Source organism: Nicrophorus vespilloides, unplaced genomic scaffold (assembly GCF_001412225.1).
Source record: "Nicrophorus vespilloides isolate i.1.1-1 unplaced genomic scaffold, Nicve_v1.0, whole genome shotgun sequence".
Taxonomy (NCBI): Eukaryota; Metazoa; Arthropoda; class Insecta; order Coleoptera; family Silphidae; genus Nicrophorus; species Nicrophorus vespilloides.
The window spans coordinates 301,723-314,820 of record NW_017100085.1 but is presented as its reverse complement, the minus strand read 5'-3'; the positions used below and the strand labels follow the sequence as shown (position 1 = coordinate 314,820).

The 13,098-nt window shown below is 30.3% G+C and overlaps 1 protein-coding gene across 13 annotated transcripts in view; it reads left to right on the top strand.

Moving 5' to 3' along the window:
- LOC108567137 (TLD domain-containing protein 2) overlaps window positions 1-13,098 on the top strand; it is a 76,197-nt gene that overhangs the window by 25,696 nt on the left and 37,403 nt on the right. For 10 of the 13 annotated variants that reach the window (XM_017927433.1, XM_017927414.1, XM_017927420.1 and 7 more), the window contains exon 1: window positions 4,773-5,508. The exons of 2 other annotated variants lie outside the window; for them this stretch is intronic. In XM_017927433.1, the coding sequence (XP_017782922.1) occupies window positions 5,201-5,508 (308 nt within the window). In that variant the 5' untranslated portion in view covers window positions 4,773-5,200. Of the gene's footprint in view, window positions 1-4,771; window positions 5,509-13,098 lie in introns of those variants that run through there. One more of the 13 variants, XM_017927431.1, reaches the window with a different exon arrangement.

Below are 13,098 nucleotides of genomic sequence, written 5' to 3'. Positions count from 1 at the left end.
CTTTGAAAGTCGTCGAAGCATTTAAACTATTTCACAAATGGAAATGTAATATTTTTTTAAGTTTATAGGTTATTAATTAAAATCAATTGAAAGTGCGTGATGTAATCAAGTTGGCACATTTTTATTACCTTGTGATTTTGATGATGTATTTGCTGCATTTGATTGCATTAAAATTGCATTTGCAAAGTCGCGTCTTCGTTCATTAAAACAATGCAACAATGTTTCCATTAACATTTAGACCCGAAATTTTTATGCAAAGTCGTGCAAACCAAGGACTTCTCTCTCTCTTTCTCTTCATTATACACTCTTCTCTACTCGTTATGTGTGCTTCCAAATCGGAGTTCATTCAAGAATGCTATTTTTATATGACTTTCCAACTTGGAGATGTACGGATATGGATGAATAACTTAATTCGAGTTACATATTATTTCCTTTCATCCTCACGTGCATCCGCATATATCGCTCGTTACCTCATTATAAAGGAGTGAAATTGACGCAACCGAATTTACATATATAAATTTCAATCGTAGAATGCCATAACAATCAATACCTTCTATATATTTCTTTATTGTATTTACTTGTCTTCTGTTATTAAGAATAACAAGTTCTTGAAGAAAACCCAAAATCGTCCATCGACTATGCTTCTTTTTTTTTGGACATCTTTGTGTCCGCCTTTGAAGTTGGGAATTCCCATTTGTAGCATCCGCTTCCAAGTATACGCTTCTTTCGGTTTTGGTAATTCCGGGTATTTAACCCTCTAAAATTTGTCTTATATTCGTTTTTCACATGAATTTTAGTATAAGCAAATAATTAAGAAATCATCGCAATTCTCGTATGGATTATTTGACATTGGAATGTTCTTCAGTGATTAAATGAAACTAATATTCTTATCTGAGTATCAAAGTCTCATTGGTATTTCTGTACTTCTGTATATGATTTCATTTAGTCGCACTTCTGCATAGTTTTCATTAAAATGCTTATGAAATTATTATTTTGCTAAAAAAAAACGTTTAGTTTCTTGCACTTCTTGCTTTGTTTTTAGTGAAATTGAATAAAAAAAATGTTTTAGTTCTAATCTACAAATTATAATTTTAAATCCTTTCGGTTTTGGTATTAAATCACTTAAAATATGTACAGCAATACCTCACATAGTCCGGCTTCGATCAGTCCGGATTCACTATAGGTATATTTAGTCAATATAGTTTGAAAATTTCATTACAACCTAAATAAATTCTAAAAATAAAATAAATAATTTATTTTCTCTTTATACAATCAAATCTCGTTCTGTGCGGTTAATGTTTGCATGTAGTTAATTCCTCGGTTAATCCGGTTTCAAACAGTCCGGAATATTGGCGGAACGGATTACTCGCACTATACAATACAATTTTGACAAATTGAATTTTGTTATATGATAACATAATTATGATATGAATTATTGGACCATGAAATTTTCTTCAGTAAACTAAATGAAACTAATATCTTTGAGAATTGAGTATCAAAGCTGGTATTTTGTTACATTTTAATGACGAAATGTTAGAAAGGTTCTCGTTTCGGGTTTTCGTCATCCCATTCTTGTGCCGCTAATGCCATGTAATTTTATGGTTCTTTCAAAACTCCAACCGTCCGGCGAGCCGCGGGGGTCTCGGAATCTCCGGGATTGCGTGAATTGTTATTAATAGCTGTCACAAGAACAATAATTCGTTGTCGAAACAAAATTCTTCGGATATCTCCGAATCTAATCGGGCGAAATATAATTGTTTTCTCGTAACAGACACGATTCAATTCTTGAAATACAGAAAAAGAAGGTGAACGATTTTAAAGGAATTATCTTGTTATTTAGGGTAACGTTAATTTACGGTTTAAAATGTAGAAATTATTGCGTTATCACAATGAAAGTTATGTATCGGAATACTTTTGTTCAGAATTATTTCGTTTTTTTTTACATTGTTTTGATTTGAATAATAATAACTAAAGATTTAGAGAAAATTAACTGTGCTAAATTTGAATGGTTTATATTTTAAGAATAAAGAAACAGATTAATTGAAAGATTTTAGTTGATTACCTTCGTTATAACCATAAATAATGATTTCTTGTTTATCTCGTTTTTGTTTTGATCAAGTGCACTTTAATTTTATCTTTCAATTGAACAATTAATCAAATTGGAATATAAATCTTGTTGCTTAAAATATTAACAATTCAATAATAATTAGTTACATCGATACTTTTCATAGTACGGATTTCAAGAGTCCGGATTCACTAAAGTACTGTTTAAAATGATCAAGACAAATTGACTCGTTTTGTGCGGATTATTTCTATTTTATTTAGTTTCTCGATTAGTACGGTTTGAAACAGTTCGGGAATAATTTCTGATTTTTGTATTCATTGATTAATTCCAAAAATATTTGATTTTGTAAATATGATATTTTAATGGATTTAATTTAAACAATATAATTATCTGTTATCATCATTTTAAAGCTGAATTTCTTAAATAATTAGATCAAAAGCATTATCTTATCTTTTAATTATAATTAGTTCAATTGATTGATTAATACTTGCTTTTTTATGTAACTTTTCTAACTGAAAGTAACTTTAAAGATTTTTTAGCAAAATTTCTTACAGATTCTTGAGGATTATCATAAGAATATTTTATTACATCTCTTATTTTTTTCTGATGAAGTTTTTTTTTTTTTAATTTCCTCTTATATCTATTATGCCCTTATATCTATTATTTTATCTATACTCCAAAATTGGAACAATTAAACTAATTAAATTATTATGTTTTCAAGTGATATTTGTTTTGTTGAAAATAGGATTTGTGGATACATATCTTCGGTCTATAAATAGAAGCGACGTAGAAAATTTGAGAAAATAAAGATAAGAACGTTAAAACTGTGTAAGGTGCACGTGTAATTACGGTAAACAAATGTAGAGAGTCTCCACGCACTCAATAAATACCGAATTTTATGCGCATTGCAGTTCCTTTGCAACGCTTATATCCAATTTCCTACAAAGTATTTTGATGTAACATTACTCTCACGAAAACAAACATGTTATAGCTGAATTTTATGTTTCAACACGCGCCTCTACTTAATTTCATTAAGATCTATCTTGTTTACCTATCCAGTTTATTTACAAAGTCTTCAAAGTTCATTGGATTACAGTTTGCAATCGTCTTTCTGATGTTGTTGCGAAAATAAGTATAATACGATGAAAACGTAAACAAATTCACGGTAGTCACGTTTAGTTTATTATATGGGTTGTTATGGAAATTTGTTGATTATAAGTGACAGGTGTATGAAGAAGAAGAAAAAAACACACACAACATATTGTTTGTGTGCAGAATAACAGTGGTTGAACAGAAGGCATCTTCTTTATGGTTAATTTAAATAAATGGAATAAACTGTTTTCTAATTACAAAAGATTTCAGTTTCATTTAGTAACTGAATTTCTTTGGGTTATGACGAAGCTTTTTAAATTTTTATTATACATCAATCATTGATTAGGTGTGTAAATATTTTTTGATTATTTTGTTACAATGTAATATTTATAAAAGGTTTCCTACACTTGAGATGCTTGAGTTGTTAATTATATCCATTGATAGTAATTATCAATATTTATACTTATTACATTTTATTTAAATATTAGAAAAAATCATTTCCTGATTAATTCTTTTATTAGATTGTTGCTTGTTCAAAATAAGTACTAAACTGAAACATTTTGAGAATCACCTGAATAGAAAAATTTTAAATTGTAAAAATTGACATTTCAATTATTTGGTTCGATACAAATTATGTTACGTGAAAAATCACAAGTATCGAAATATACTTTCAAGTCTTATCTATATCATAATGACGTTTTAACGTATAAAGCGGGATACTTGCTACGTGATATTTGTCAAGTATAGTGTTTTGCGTGTAAGAATTGTGTATCTTCAATTACCATAGTTTTCCATCTCTTGTAGTACTTAGGAAGTAATTGGTAATTGTCATGTATTCAATAATAGTATGTCAAGTAGAAGATAATAATGTAAAACTATTGGTATACATTCTATATTGATTGCAATTATCAATTGTTATTAATTGTTTTAAAATGATTATGAACTAAAAAAATATTAACTCGTTCAATTATAATATAAAAGCTGAACTGAAGATTTAGAAGAAAGGGATTGCAAAATTTTGTTCAAGAATTTGGAACATCTTAGGGATCAAATTTTTGCTTAAATAATTGTTGAAATTGTAAAACTAATAAAAGCATTTGATTTTATATAGTTAACTGTTTTCAATGATGATTGTAAAGAAATTAATGCTAAAGTAATTTGTGATTCATATTATTGAGTTATATGATATAATTATGAGTATTCTAGATGAATTACTTTTAGCAGTGAATTTATTACAGTTTTAAACGGTTGTTAAAGTTTCTTGTCAACACTATTCTTGAGTTGGAAGAAAAAAATTGTTGGTTTCAAATTTGTTTGATCATTTGGATCATCTTGGAGATTGAATCTTTGCATAACGTGTTGTTAAAACTGTAGTTCTGTGAAATTTGTTATTCTTGATTGCATCTGCTGATGTTGTGATCTGGTTAAGTATTAGCAATGATGATGATGATAAGGAAATGGTTGAGACGCTGGAGGATGTTGTGGTGAGGCGCAAGATAGTCGTCGTGTGTCAGTTAGTTGGTTAGGTTAGAGGTGGTAGGTGTTGGTTGGTTTCGTGAAAGTAGCTTTGGCAGTACGGAACGAGCGGATTACTGGCGGCTGCGATCGTCGTAAGTGATCGCACGAGGTTAGTGCACCGCCAATCGCGACTGGATTTAGACGCATCGTCCGTCGTCTACAAACTACAAACAAGCGCGGAACTCTGACTGCTTCGCACTGCGTCGCGAACGGCTTATAACGAAGCGAAGTGTACGAACAGATCCAGAACAGTGGGATCAGATCATCATCATCAACGGTTGTCGACAGTTCGTGAACAGTTTTTTCTCTCTCTTCTCTTCATTTCTTTTATTTTCGGCATTCAATTATTTTGCCTCCGGGACTCCGCAGAATTCGCGCGCGCTCCGTATCGTGTGAAAGTTTCACTTGCAATATAAAATAATAATGTGCAATATACGGGTCCGCTCTGAATCGTAATAAGAGTTGCGGTGAGCGCAGACCTAACGATTTTCGTGGGGGAGGATTCCTGTATTTTTTCATCTCGCGATGAATTCGGAAGTGCTGCGAGTGGTCCACGAGAAGGACCCCTGGATCGTGGAAGAGGACAAGCAGTGGTTCGTCGAGGATAGTGCGACGAGACCGGTCGAGGCGGATACGAAGAAGGCGCGCCGGAAGTCGTGGCACGCGATCAAGTTCGAACGGAAGCGGAAAAAGGGTGTCGTCGAGACCGGTGCGACAACAACTACGAACGATACGAGCGGCAGCGAAGGTGTTTTACCGCCCCTGCCGCATCCGCACGCTAGACAGAAGAGACCCTCCTGGTGGAACATCTTTGCAAATCAACCATGGCCTAGGTAAAGATCAACTTCCGGTTATCCCGGAAGTGACTCGATATGCGGGCGAAAGCCGGAACAGCGCTAAATTCGAATATAATACACTGCAGTCGCGCGAGAGAAAAGAGAAAGATGTTTTCCCTTAATTGATCAATGTTATTACTGAGAACCAGGGCCGGCGCCAACTCAATAGACGCCCGAAGCGTAAAATCTAGTTTATAACTAACACCCACCCCTCATCATCATAAAAAAAATACAAATTAATTCATTAGAAAAAGCAAAAAGAATGCAGTTTTATACATAAATTGTGTATTTTTTGATATAGCAACAACTATACTCCTACATCATCATCACAAAAGAAAAATATACAAGTAGCAACATAACACAGTGGAATTGCAAACACGGAAAGAATTCAGTTTAAATATTTATAAGAACTGTTTTTTGTTTTTTTTTTTTTGTGACAAAGAAATTTAAATGTGATGAATCAGTCGCAAAGAATTTTCATATATATCAGATTATTTGGATCGACACAAAACTACAGAAAATTCGCGTATAATTAAAGAATTTAAACTCCATTAATTTTATTCATTGTCACTAGCTGTACCTTATTACAATTAAATTATTTTATTTAAGAAAAAGTGTCTTTATGAATTCATTTAAAGGAAAACAAATACATAATTTTAATTTTTCAGACTATCATGAAACATTTCAAAAGAATTTATACCTGTATCAAATTATTTTTGCAAATAATATGAAAAAATTGATTGTGACACAAAGTACTGGAGCTATTAAAAGCACATTATATACTGGAAATTATTTGAAGGAAGGAAGTGGCGTTTTTTATACTGCATTAAAACCACCCATAATTTTTAGTTATTTTATTTTTGATAAAATTGTAAATTTAATTACATACAAAAAAAAATATAGGAAAAATCCAAATAAAATTAATAAATAATATATTAAATAAAAAAACAATTTTAAGTTCTACAATTTTCGTAGATTTCAATTCAGAAATGAACTTAAGAATCTAAGCTTAATTATACAAAAAAAGAAGCAGTTTTAAAATATTAAATGCATTTAGTTAATTAAAGTTGACACGTTTTTTTTTTAATTAATTTTTCTAAATTAATGTTTTGTAAACAAAGATAATGAATAAAATCTTTAGTCGAATAAATTTCGAAAATATTAACACTTTTTTATATTGATTTATACTTTTTAATAAACAATTTTGTTTAGTATTTAATTCAAACTGAAGTTTCCTAGTTTCAGAATATATCTGATTAAACTAACTTTATTTCTTAAATTCAAACTATAAAAATATTGAGTTTTTAACGTAAAATGTATATTTTTTTATAAATAATTGTATATTTATTACTAAAATATCTTAAAAGCAAACACATTGTTTTTTTTATTTATGTTTGATAACGTTGCACTCTACTAGAAACACTTAAACTGTTCTCATGGCGAAATTAAATTTTTACAGTCTGCCTTATCTGTATTATTGCAAAACTTGAATAACACTTGCATTAAGTTGGATATAAAAAAACATAAATTATTGTAAATAAAAAAAATATATTTCTTTATAGATAACTTGTATAATACACATTGCAAATAATTTGATAATATCAACTTTGAAATTAGCCGATTTCGAGAATTATGCAATGTAAATTGATATTTAATTATTTGTACATTTATTTCCTTAATTTATTTTTACACAGCAATTATGATCAATGTGGTTATATGAAATATTAAAGTTTAAAAAATTATTTTGACCTCGACTTATGATTTAATAGTTTATAACACGAATTAACATAAATCAAATAATTTTAATATCTAATTAAAATCGAAATTTTGAATTCAAGCTGCAATTGCGATTAATTAAAATATGATAACTTTTAGTGCAATTTACGATAATTGTAACATGTGCTGCATTTTATTTAGATCATTGCAAACTCGTCATTTTCTTAAGAGAAAATTTAATTTGAGTTCTTGCATTTATTGCATGAAAATCCAATTTAATATTGCTATAACATTATTTTTTGTGCTATTTATATTTGTTTAAAAATTGTAGAAATTTATATATAATAATATTTCTTGTTTATTTTATTTAATTATTCTTTTTGAATAGAATCTTATAGAAGATTTAGTAAAATTAATATTATTTTCTTTATAAAATATGTTCATGAGTCAAATTTTATCAGAGATCTTGATGATGTATTAGTCAGCGGACATCGAAATAAACAGAAACATGTTTTTTTTCGTTATTAAGCACGTCGAAAATACCGTGGGACGACGAAAAATTAGTTACGTCTTTCATCAAACATGTTTGTTTGCAACATGGATGGAATTTTTTGAGAATTGTAGAATTCGAAAACGTAGCAAATCGTTGTTTTGAAACCGAAATTAATTTGCATTCATTTAATAAATATGGTTTAAACTTTAAAGTATAAACAAATCGCAGCAGAAATTAAGTTTATGTGAAATTTTACATCATTGAAAAGTTAAGTTAATGGTAATTGGATGGTTTAATTAATTTTACAATTTTCATAAAACTAACCAATCTTCAATTAATATTTCTAAAAGAGTTATAAATGTCGTTATTGAAGATCTTGTTGTTGAGTATTTAGCAAATCTTTGCTCGTAACTAAAGTTCGTTAAAGAATTTGCAGCTTTTAAAGTAACTTTTATTATATTTAACGTAATTATATATAAAATGTTGACAACATAATTAAATAGATTCTATTAATGTATAAGTTGTGTTCTACACTATTTACTGTTTTCCATTAAGACATAACTTTAGAATAATTGTATGTAAAAAATGCGTTTTTGTTTTAAAAAAACATTATAATTAATGTCAAATTAAAAATTCGATTGTGTAATTGTTGTTTTGCATTGATCAATGTGCTATTGTTATATAATGAACGTGGGTTCATTAGACCCAAAAAATTGAGCATTTCCCAATACATCGAAAGAAACGTGATCGAAACAAAAGTTGTTGTAGCCCAACGCCCTTGCGCCGGTCCTGCCGTCACCTAAGGATACGTGAGTCCATGATCAACGATCTCAATGTCACTTGCACAAACTATCTGCATTGTGCAGGAAAACAAAGAGCACACAAACACGACGAAAAAGCAATATATAATAGCAATTGTTCGATTTCGTTTTGTTATTCAAAGAGATCCGATCACCTGCATTTTAAAGAGTCCACATGCACAGAGCTCCACCAAAATATCCATACTTGCCACTTTATTTATAGTGAAGCAGCTGCGTTTTTTAATACACATGCATGGGTGTATTCTATGTGCATGTTGTTCTGTGCTGTGGAGTTTTTTTCTTTTGGCATAAATAGAGCATTTCTCGTGCGGAAAACGCAAATCCCGTATTTGTTTTGTGGGCACTCTGCCACGCGAAACGGTGCTGTATAGTAAGGAAATCGTCAAGATGCAAGAGTTTTTTTTTTTCGTTTCAACGTGTTTCTTTAATAGGATCTTTCTTAAACGTGAATTTCGAGAAAGTATCATTTACGCAAAGTGGGTTTAGTTTTATAAATATGTTACAGTAAATGTGATTTTGGAAAATGTATACATTTACTAGTAAATATGTGTAAATACAAAATAATATTTTTTTTGTTTATGGAACTATAAAATCTCATAAGATCAAACAAAAATTTATCTGTTTTCGTTAAATTTGTTTATTATTGTTTTAATTAATATTAGTTAATTATTGAATAGAAGCATTATTTTAATTTCAAATGTTAAAAGTTCTTTAAAAGAATTTTCTTAATAAAAGTATAATTTTTAATATTTTTTTAATACATTTACTACTCAATGTATGTCGAAACTATATGCATAACAAAGGCAAAGACATTTATTTTTTTCCTGGTAGAAGCTTCCACTTTCACTCTTCAATTTAGTAATATTTTTGCTACATTCTTATTCTAAGATGTTACGTTTTCTACTCAATATTCCTATCTGAATATTACATTTTTTCTTGCTTAAAACGAGTATTGGTCCAACCGGACTAATCGAGGACTTAACTGTGAAAAGGTAAAAAAAAAACTCCAAAAGTTTAACTAAAATTTAGATTATTTTGAAATTTTTTAACCGTACTTTAGTGACACTATATTGATCGAACCCGCACTGATATTATTTGTAAAAATAATGTCAAATGTTTATATTTTCTACATTTATAAAATTGTACGCTTTTACTTTAATTATAAATGATATAGATGACATAGAGATTTCGTTGATTAAACTTGTGAAAACTATAGTAAATGCATACATTGATTATTGGGAAATGTACACATTTACTAAATTTTACGTTTTCGATGAAACATACATTCATGTGCACGAGAGATATGCCATTTGAACGGAATTCGGCATGGGAAAACAGGAAATTTATAGGTGCAGACAAACGGTTTTGTTCCCTATTTTTGACACCCCTTCGATAAGAGATGACAGGCGGCGTTGGCGACAGCCGAAACAGATACGAAATCGAATTCATTCAGTTGCGTTGCACAACGGAAGAGCGATTTTTTTTCCTTTACGTCGCATTCGCCTTATTATGAAATATTAATACACGAATAACATAACGCTAGAGTTACGGCATATTTACGCTTTATTAATAATTTTCCTTTTCGTCTTTTTTAATTCGTTTGTGTATAATCCCATTGGCACAGAAAGTTGGCATCAGCACGAACGAAAACAATCCGTTTAAAAATAACGATTATATGTCGTTGATTTTTCTCCATTCGGGAAACCGTTAAATATATACACGGTGTATCATCAATGTCCAACCAGGAATTTGTTTTTTTATCACGCCCACTTCGAGGTTTCTGGACCTTAGATGTTTGTCTCTTATGTTTGGTTGTAAATCCGAAGGGCAAATCGAATTTAACTAAATTCAAAGACGAACAGATAATTCCTAGTAAGTCTACAAACAAAGATTTATTTGGTCTATTTGATAGTTTAATCTTTTTTTTATTATTTAACGATTGATTTGGGTTTTGATTTACATCCCTGCGCGTTGTTTTTAGAGCCTCAGCTGAGTGGAGCCATGACATATACGAGCGTTACACCAATAAAGGTTGTCTTCTTTATAGCCGTATCTATTCGCTATAGCCGAGGTCGTATCTGCAATTAATTAGTACTCGTTTTTTTTTTGTTCTGTTTGTTGATGTTGTTGTTGCATTCTGCAGATGATGATTTGTTGGCGAACGCCGATTCACGATTCACTTTCGTCCGGCGATTTGGATGAATCATAGAACCTGGCAGATATCGTGTGCGTTTCCCCCGTTATGTGGACTAGATACCTTCTTGAAAAGTTGTCCCTAAAGCGAAATACCGCGCGTGTTTTACTCGCTCCTACACGTTCATTCTTTCTTCATTTTCGTTTTTATTTTTCATTCGATTACAAATAAAGGTCAGTGATGTATTAGGCGTTCGTAATTCTCAATTCACTTCAAATGCATTGGATTACAAATTTCTATTACACTCACAAGAGAATCGTTCAACTTCGTATAAAACGATTACGTATTGAAAAGACTTCATAAATAATGGAAACCGATAACGATAGACGATAATGTATATAATCATTTAATAAACAAATATAACATTATGACCAATAAATTAGAACATGTTTCTTTTTGGACATGTTTACATTCTTAATGATAAAACTAAATTAATTTTACGTAATCAACTGTACATTCATGAATTGGATAAATCTAAGTTACAAACAGCTTCTAGAACTCAAAGTTATTAAACAATGAAAATATTAAAGTAAATATTTTGAAATCTGGAAAATACGCGTTTTGTTAGTAAAAAACGTCAACATTAGATCAACAAAACAATACGTATTCAGTACTAATATAAATGATAATTTCAGTTATTTAATAAAGAGATAAAACTCAAATAAAGTAATCTAAAGTTTGGTTTAATTCATTAAAGAATTTTGTAGTTGATAAAAACTGTAGTATTCTCAAAGTCACAATCTTAGGTCACGAGAATTTCAAATTCCTTTTACACGAGATGAAATGATTCATTAAGAAAAAAAAAACGAAGAGGAGATTCTTCATCTGCAACTTTCTCTTGCACCTCCATTTCTAATAGATCTTAATTCATGACTTCTTCAAAGATGATCATTTGCATTAGTTCTGATTTGTTGCCTGGTAACATTTAATACATTAAAAAATGATAGTTCTTGGAAGTTTAATAAATAGCAAAATTGAGGTCAGGAATTAAAAAAAAATAATGAACAGGATATTGAAAGAAGCAGGAATTCGTAAAGCGTGAACTACCTGCATACTTGTGATTTTGCCAGCAAAAATACAGTTTTGTTTACGACCTTGAGTTCGGTAAATCTTAAAAAAAAAATTAAACTGTTATTATAAATAATAGGAAATCTCTATTGTGGCACGAAACTAATTATTAGTTAGTTTAGTTTATGAATATAAGAAACATTACATAACAGTTTTTTTTTCTTATAAAATTGCGATGCTTTTCTGCATTATTGTGCGATGTTGATGTAGTTTGTTGACTCCAGGAACTGACAGTCTTTTGATCCGTTCAAATGACGCGAATGATTGGAAAATGCGAGGCCAATTACATTTAAATCAGATAATGCCATAAAACGCAATTTAAATTACAGAAAATTGTCTATTGGGGGGATTTAACCGTTTTCCTTTTATTTCCTCACATCGAGCGGAAAACCTCATGCACATAACATATATTCCCACTTTGGCTGTTGCATGCGCAATTCGCTACTCTCTGATCCTTTTTGATCCTTGCAAATTGACCACGACGGTACGGTTATAGCAAACTTAATCACTCTTTGGTCTATTATTACTGTTAATTGTTGCAACGATACATAATGGAATATTTCCATTTGGAAATCGGGTTTTCCATCCTTAAGCACAAATGTATAGATGATAAAATAAAATAATATGAATATGCATGCATATTTCACGAGCCGAAGATATATTGCGTGGCGTGTAATATCAGCCGTCACCAGGAAATTACATCTCGCAGATGATATAAAACAGCGTAAGAAGCAGTTTGCGACCGCAATAAAACGTTAGAGAACAGTTTACGATGTTTCGGTTTGTGAGATATTTTCCAGTCGATTGCATGCTGATACTTTTTTTTTCTCTCTAAACCGAGCACCTATATACTTAATGACACTATATAAATAGCAACTGTTCTATGCAACCTTCGCAAACAATTGCCATCTTCCTGTAAATCATTCATGCATTTAATGATCACTTTTGGTTGCTATGAATTATGTGTCAGTTTCAACAGTCGAAATTAGGTTAGTTTTTATTAGGTTAAGGTTTCATCTCTATAAAAAAAAATAGGTTATATTAATTTAGCAAACAATTTCAGTACAATGTCTCCATCACTTCTATATATTTGGTGGGTCTATATCGAAATCCTGGCAATCAAATTCCCGATATTTGAAATCCTGACAGTATCAAAATCCATAACCATAATCCGGACCGATCAGTCTCGGCATTTTGATACTGTCGGTATTATGGTTGATGGAATTTCGAATGTCGGGATTTCGATTTCCACAAGTATAAATAATTACGTGTCAAAATTAGGTTAGTTTAGATTA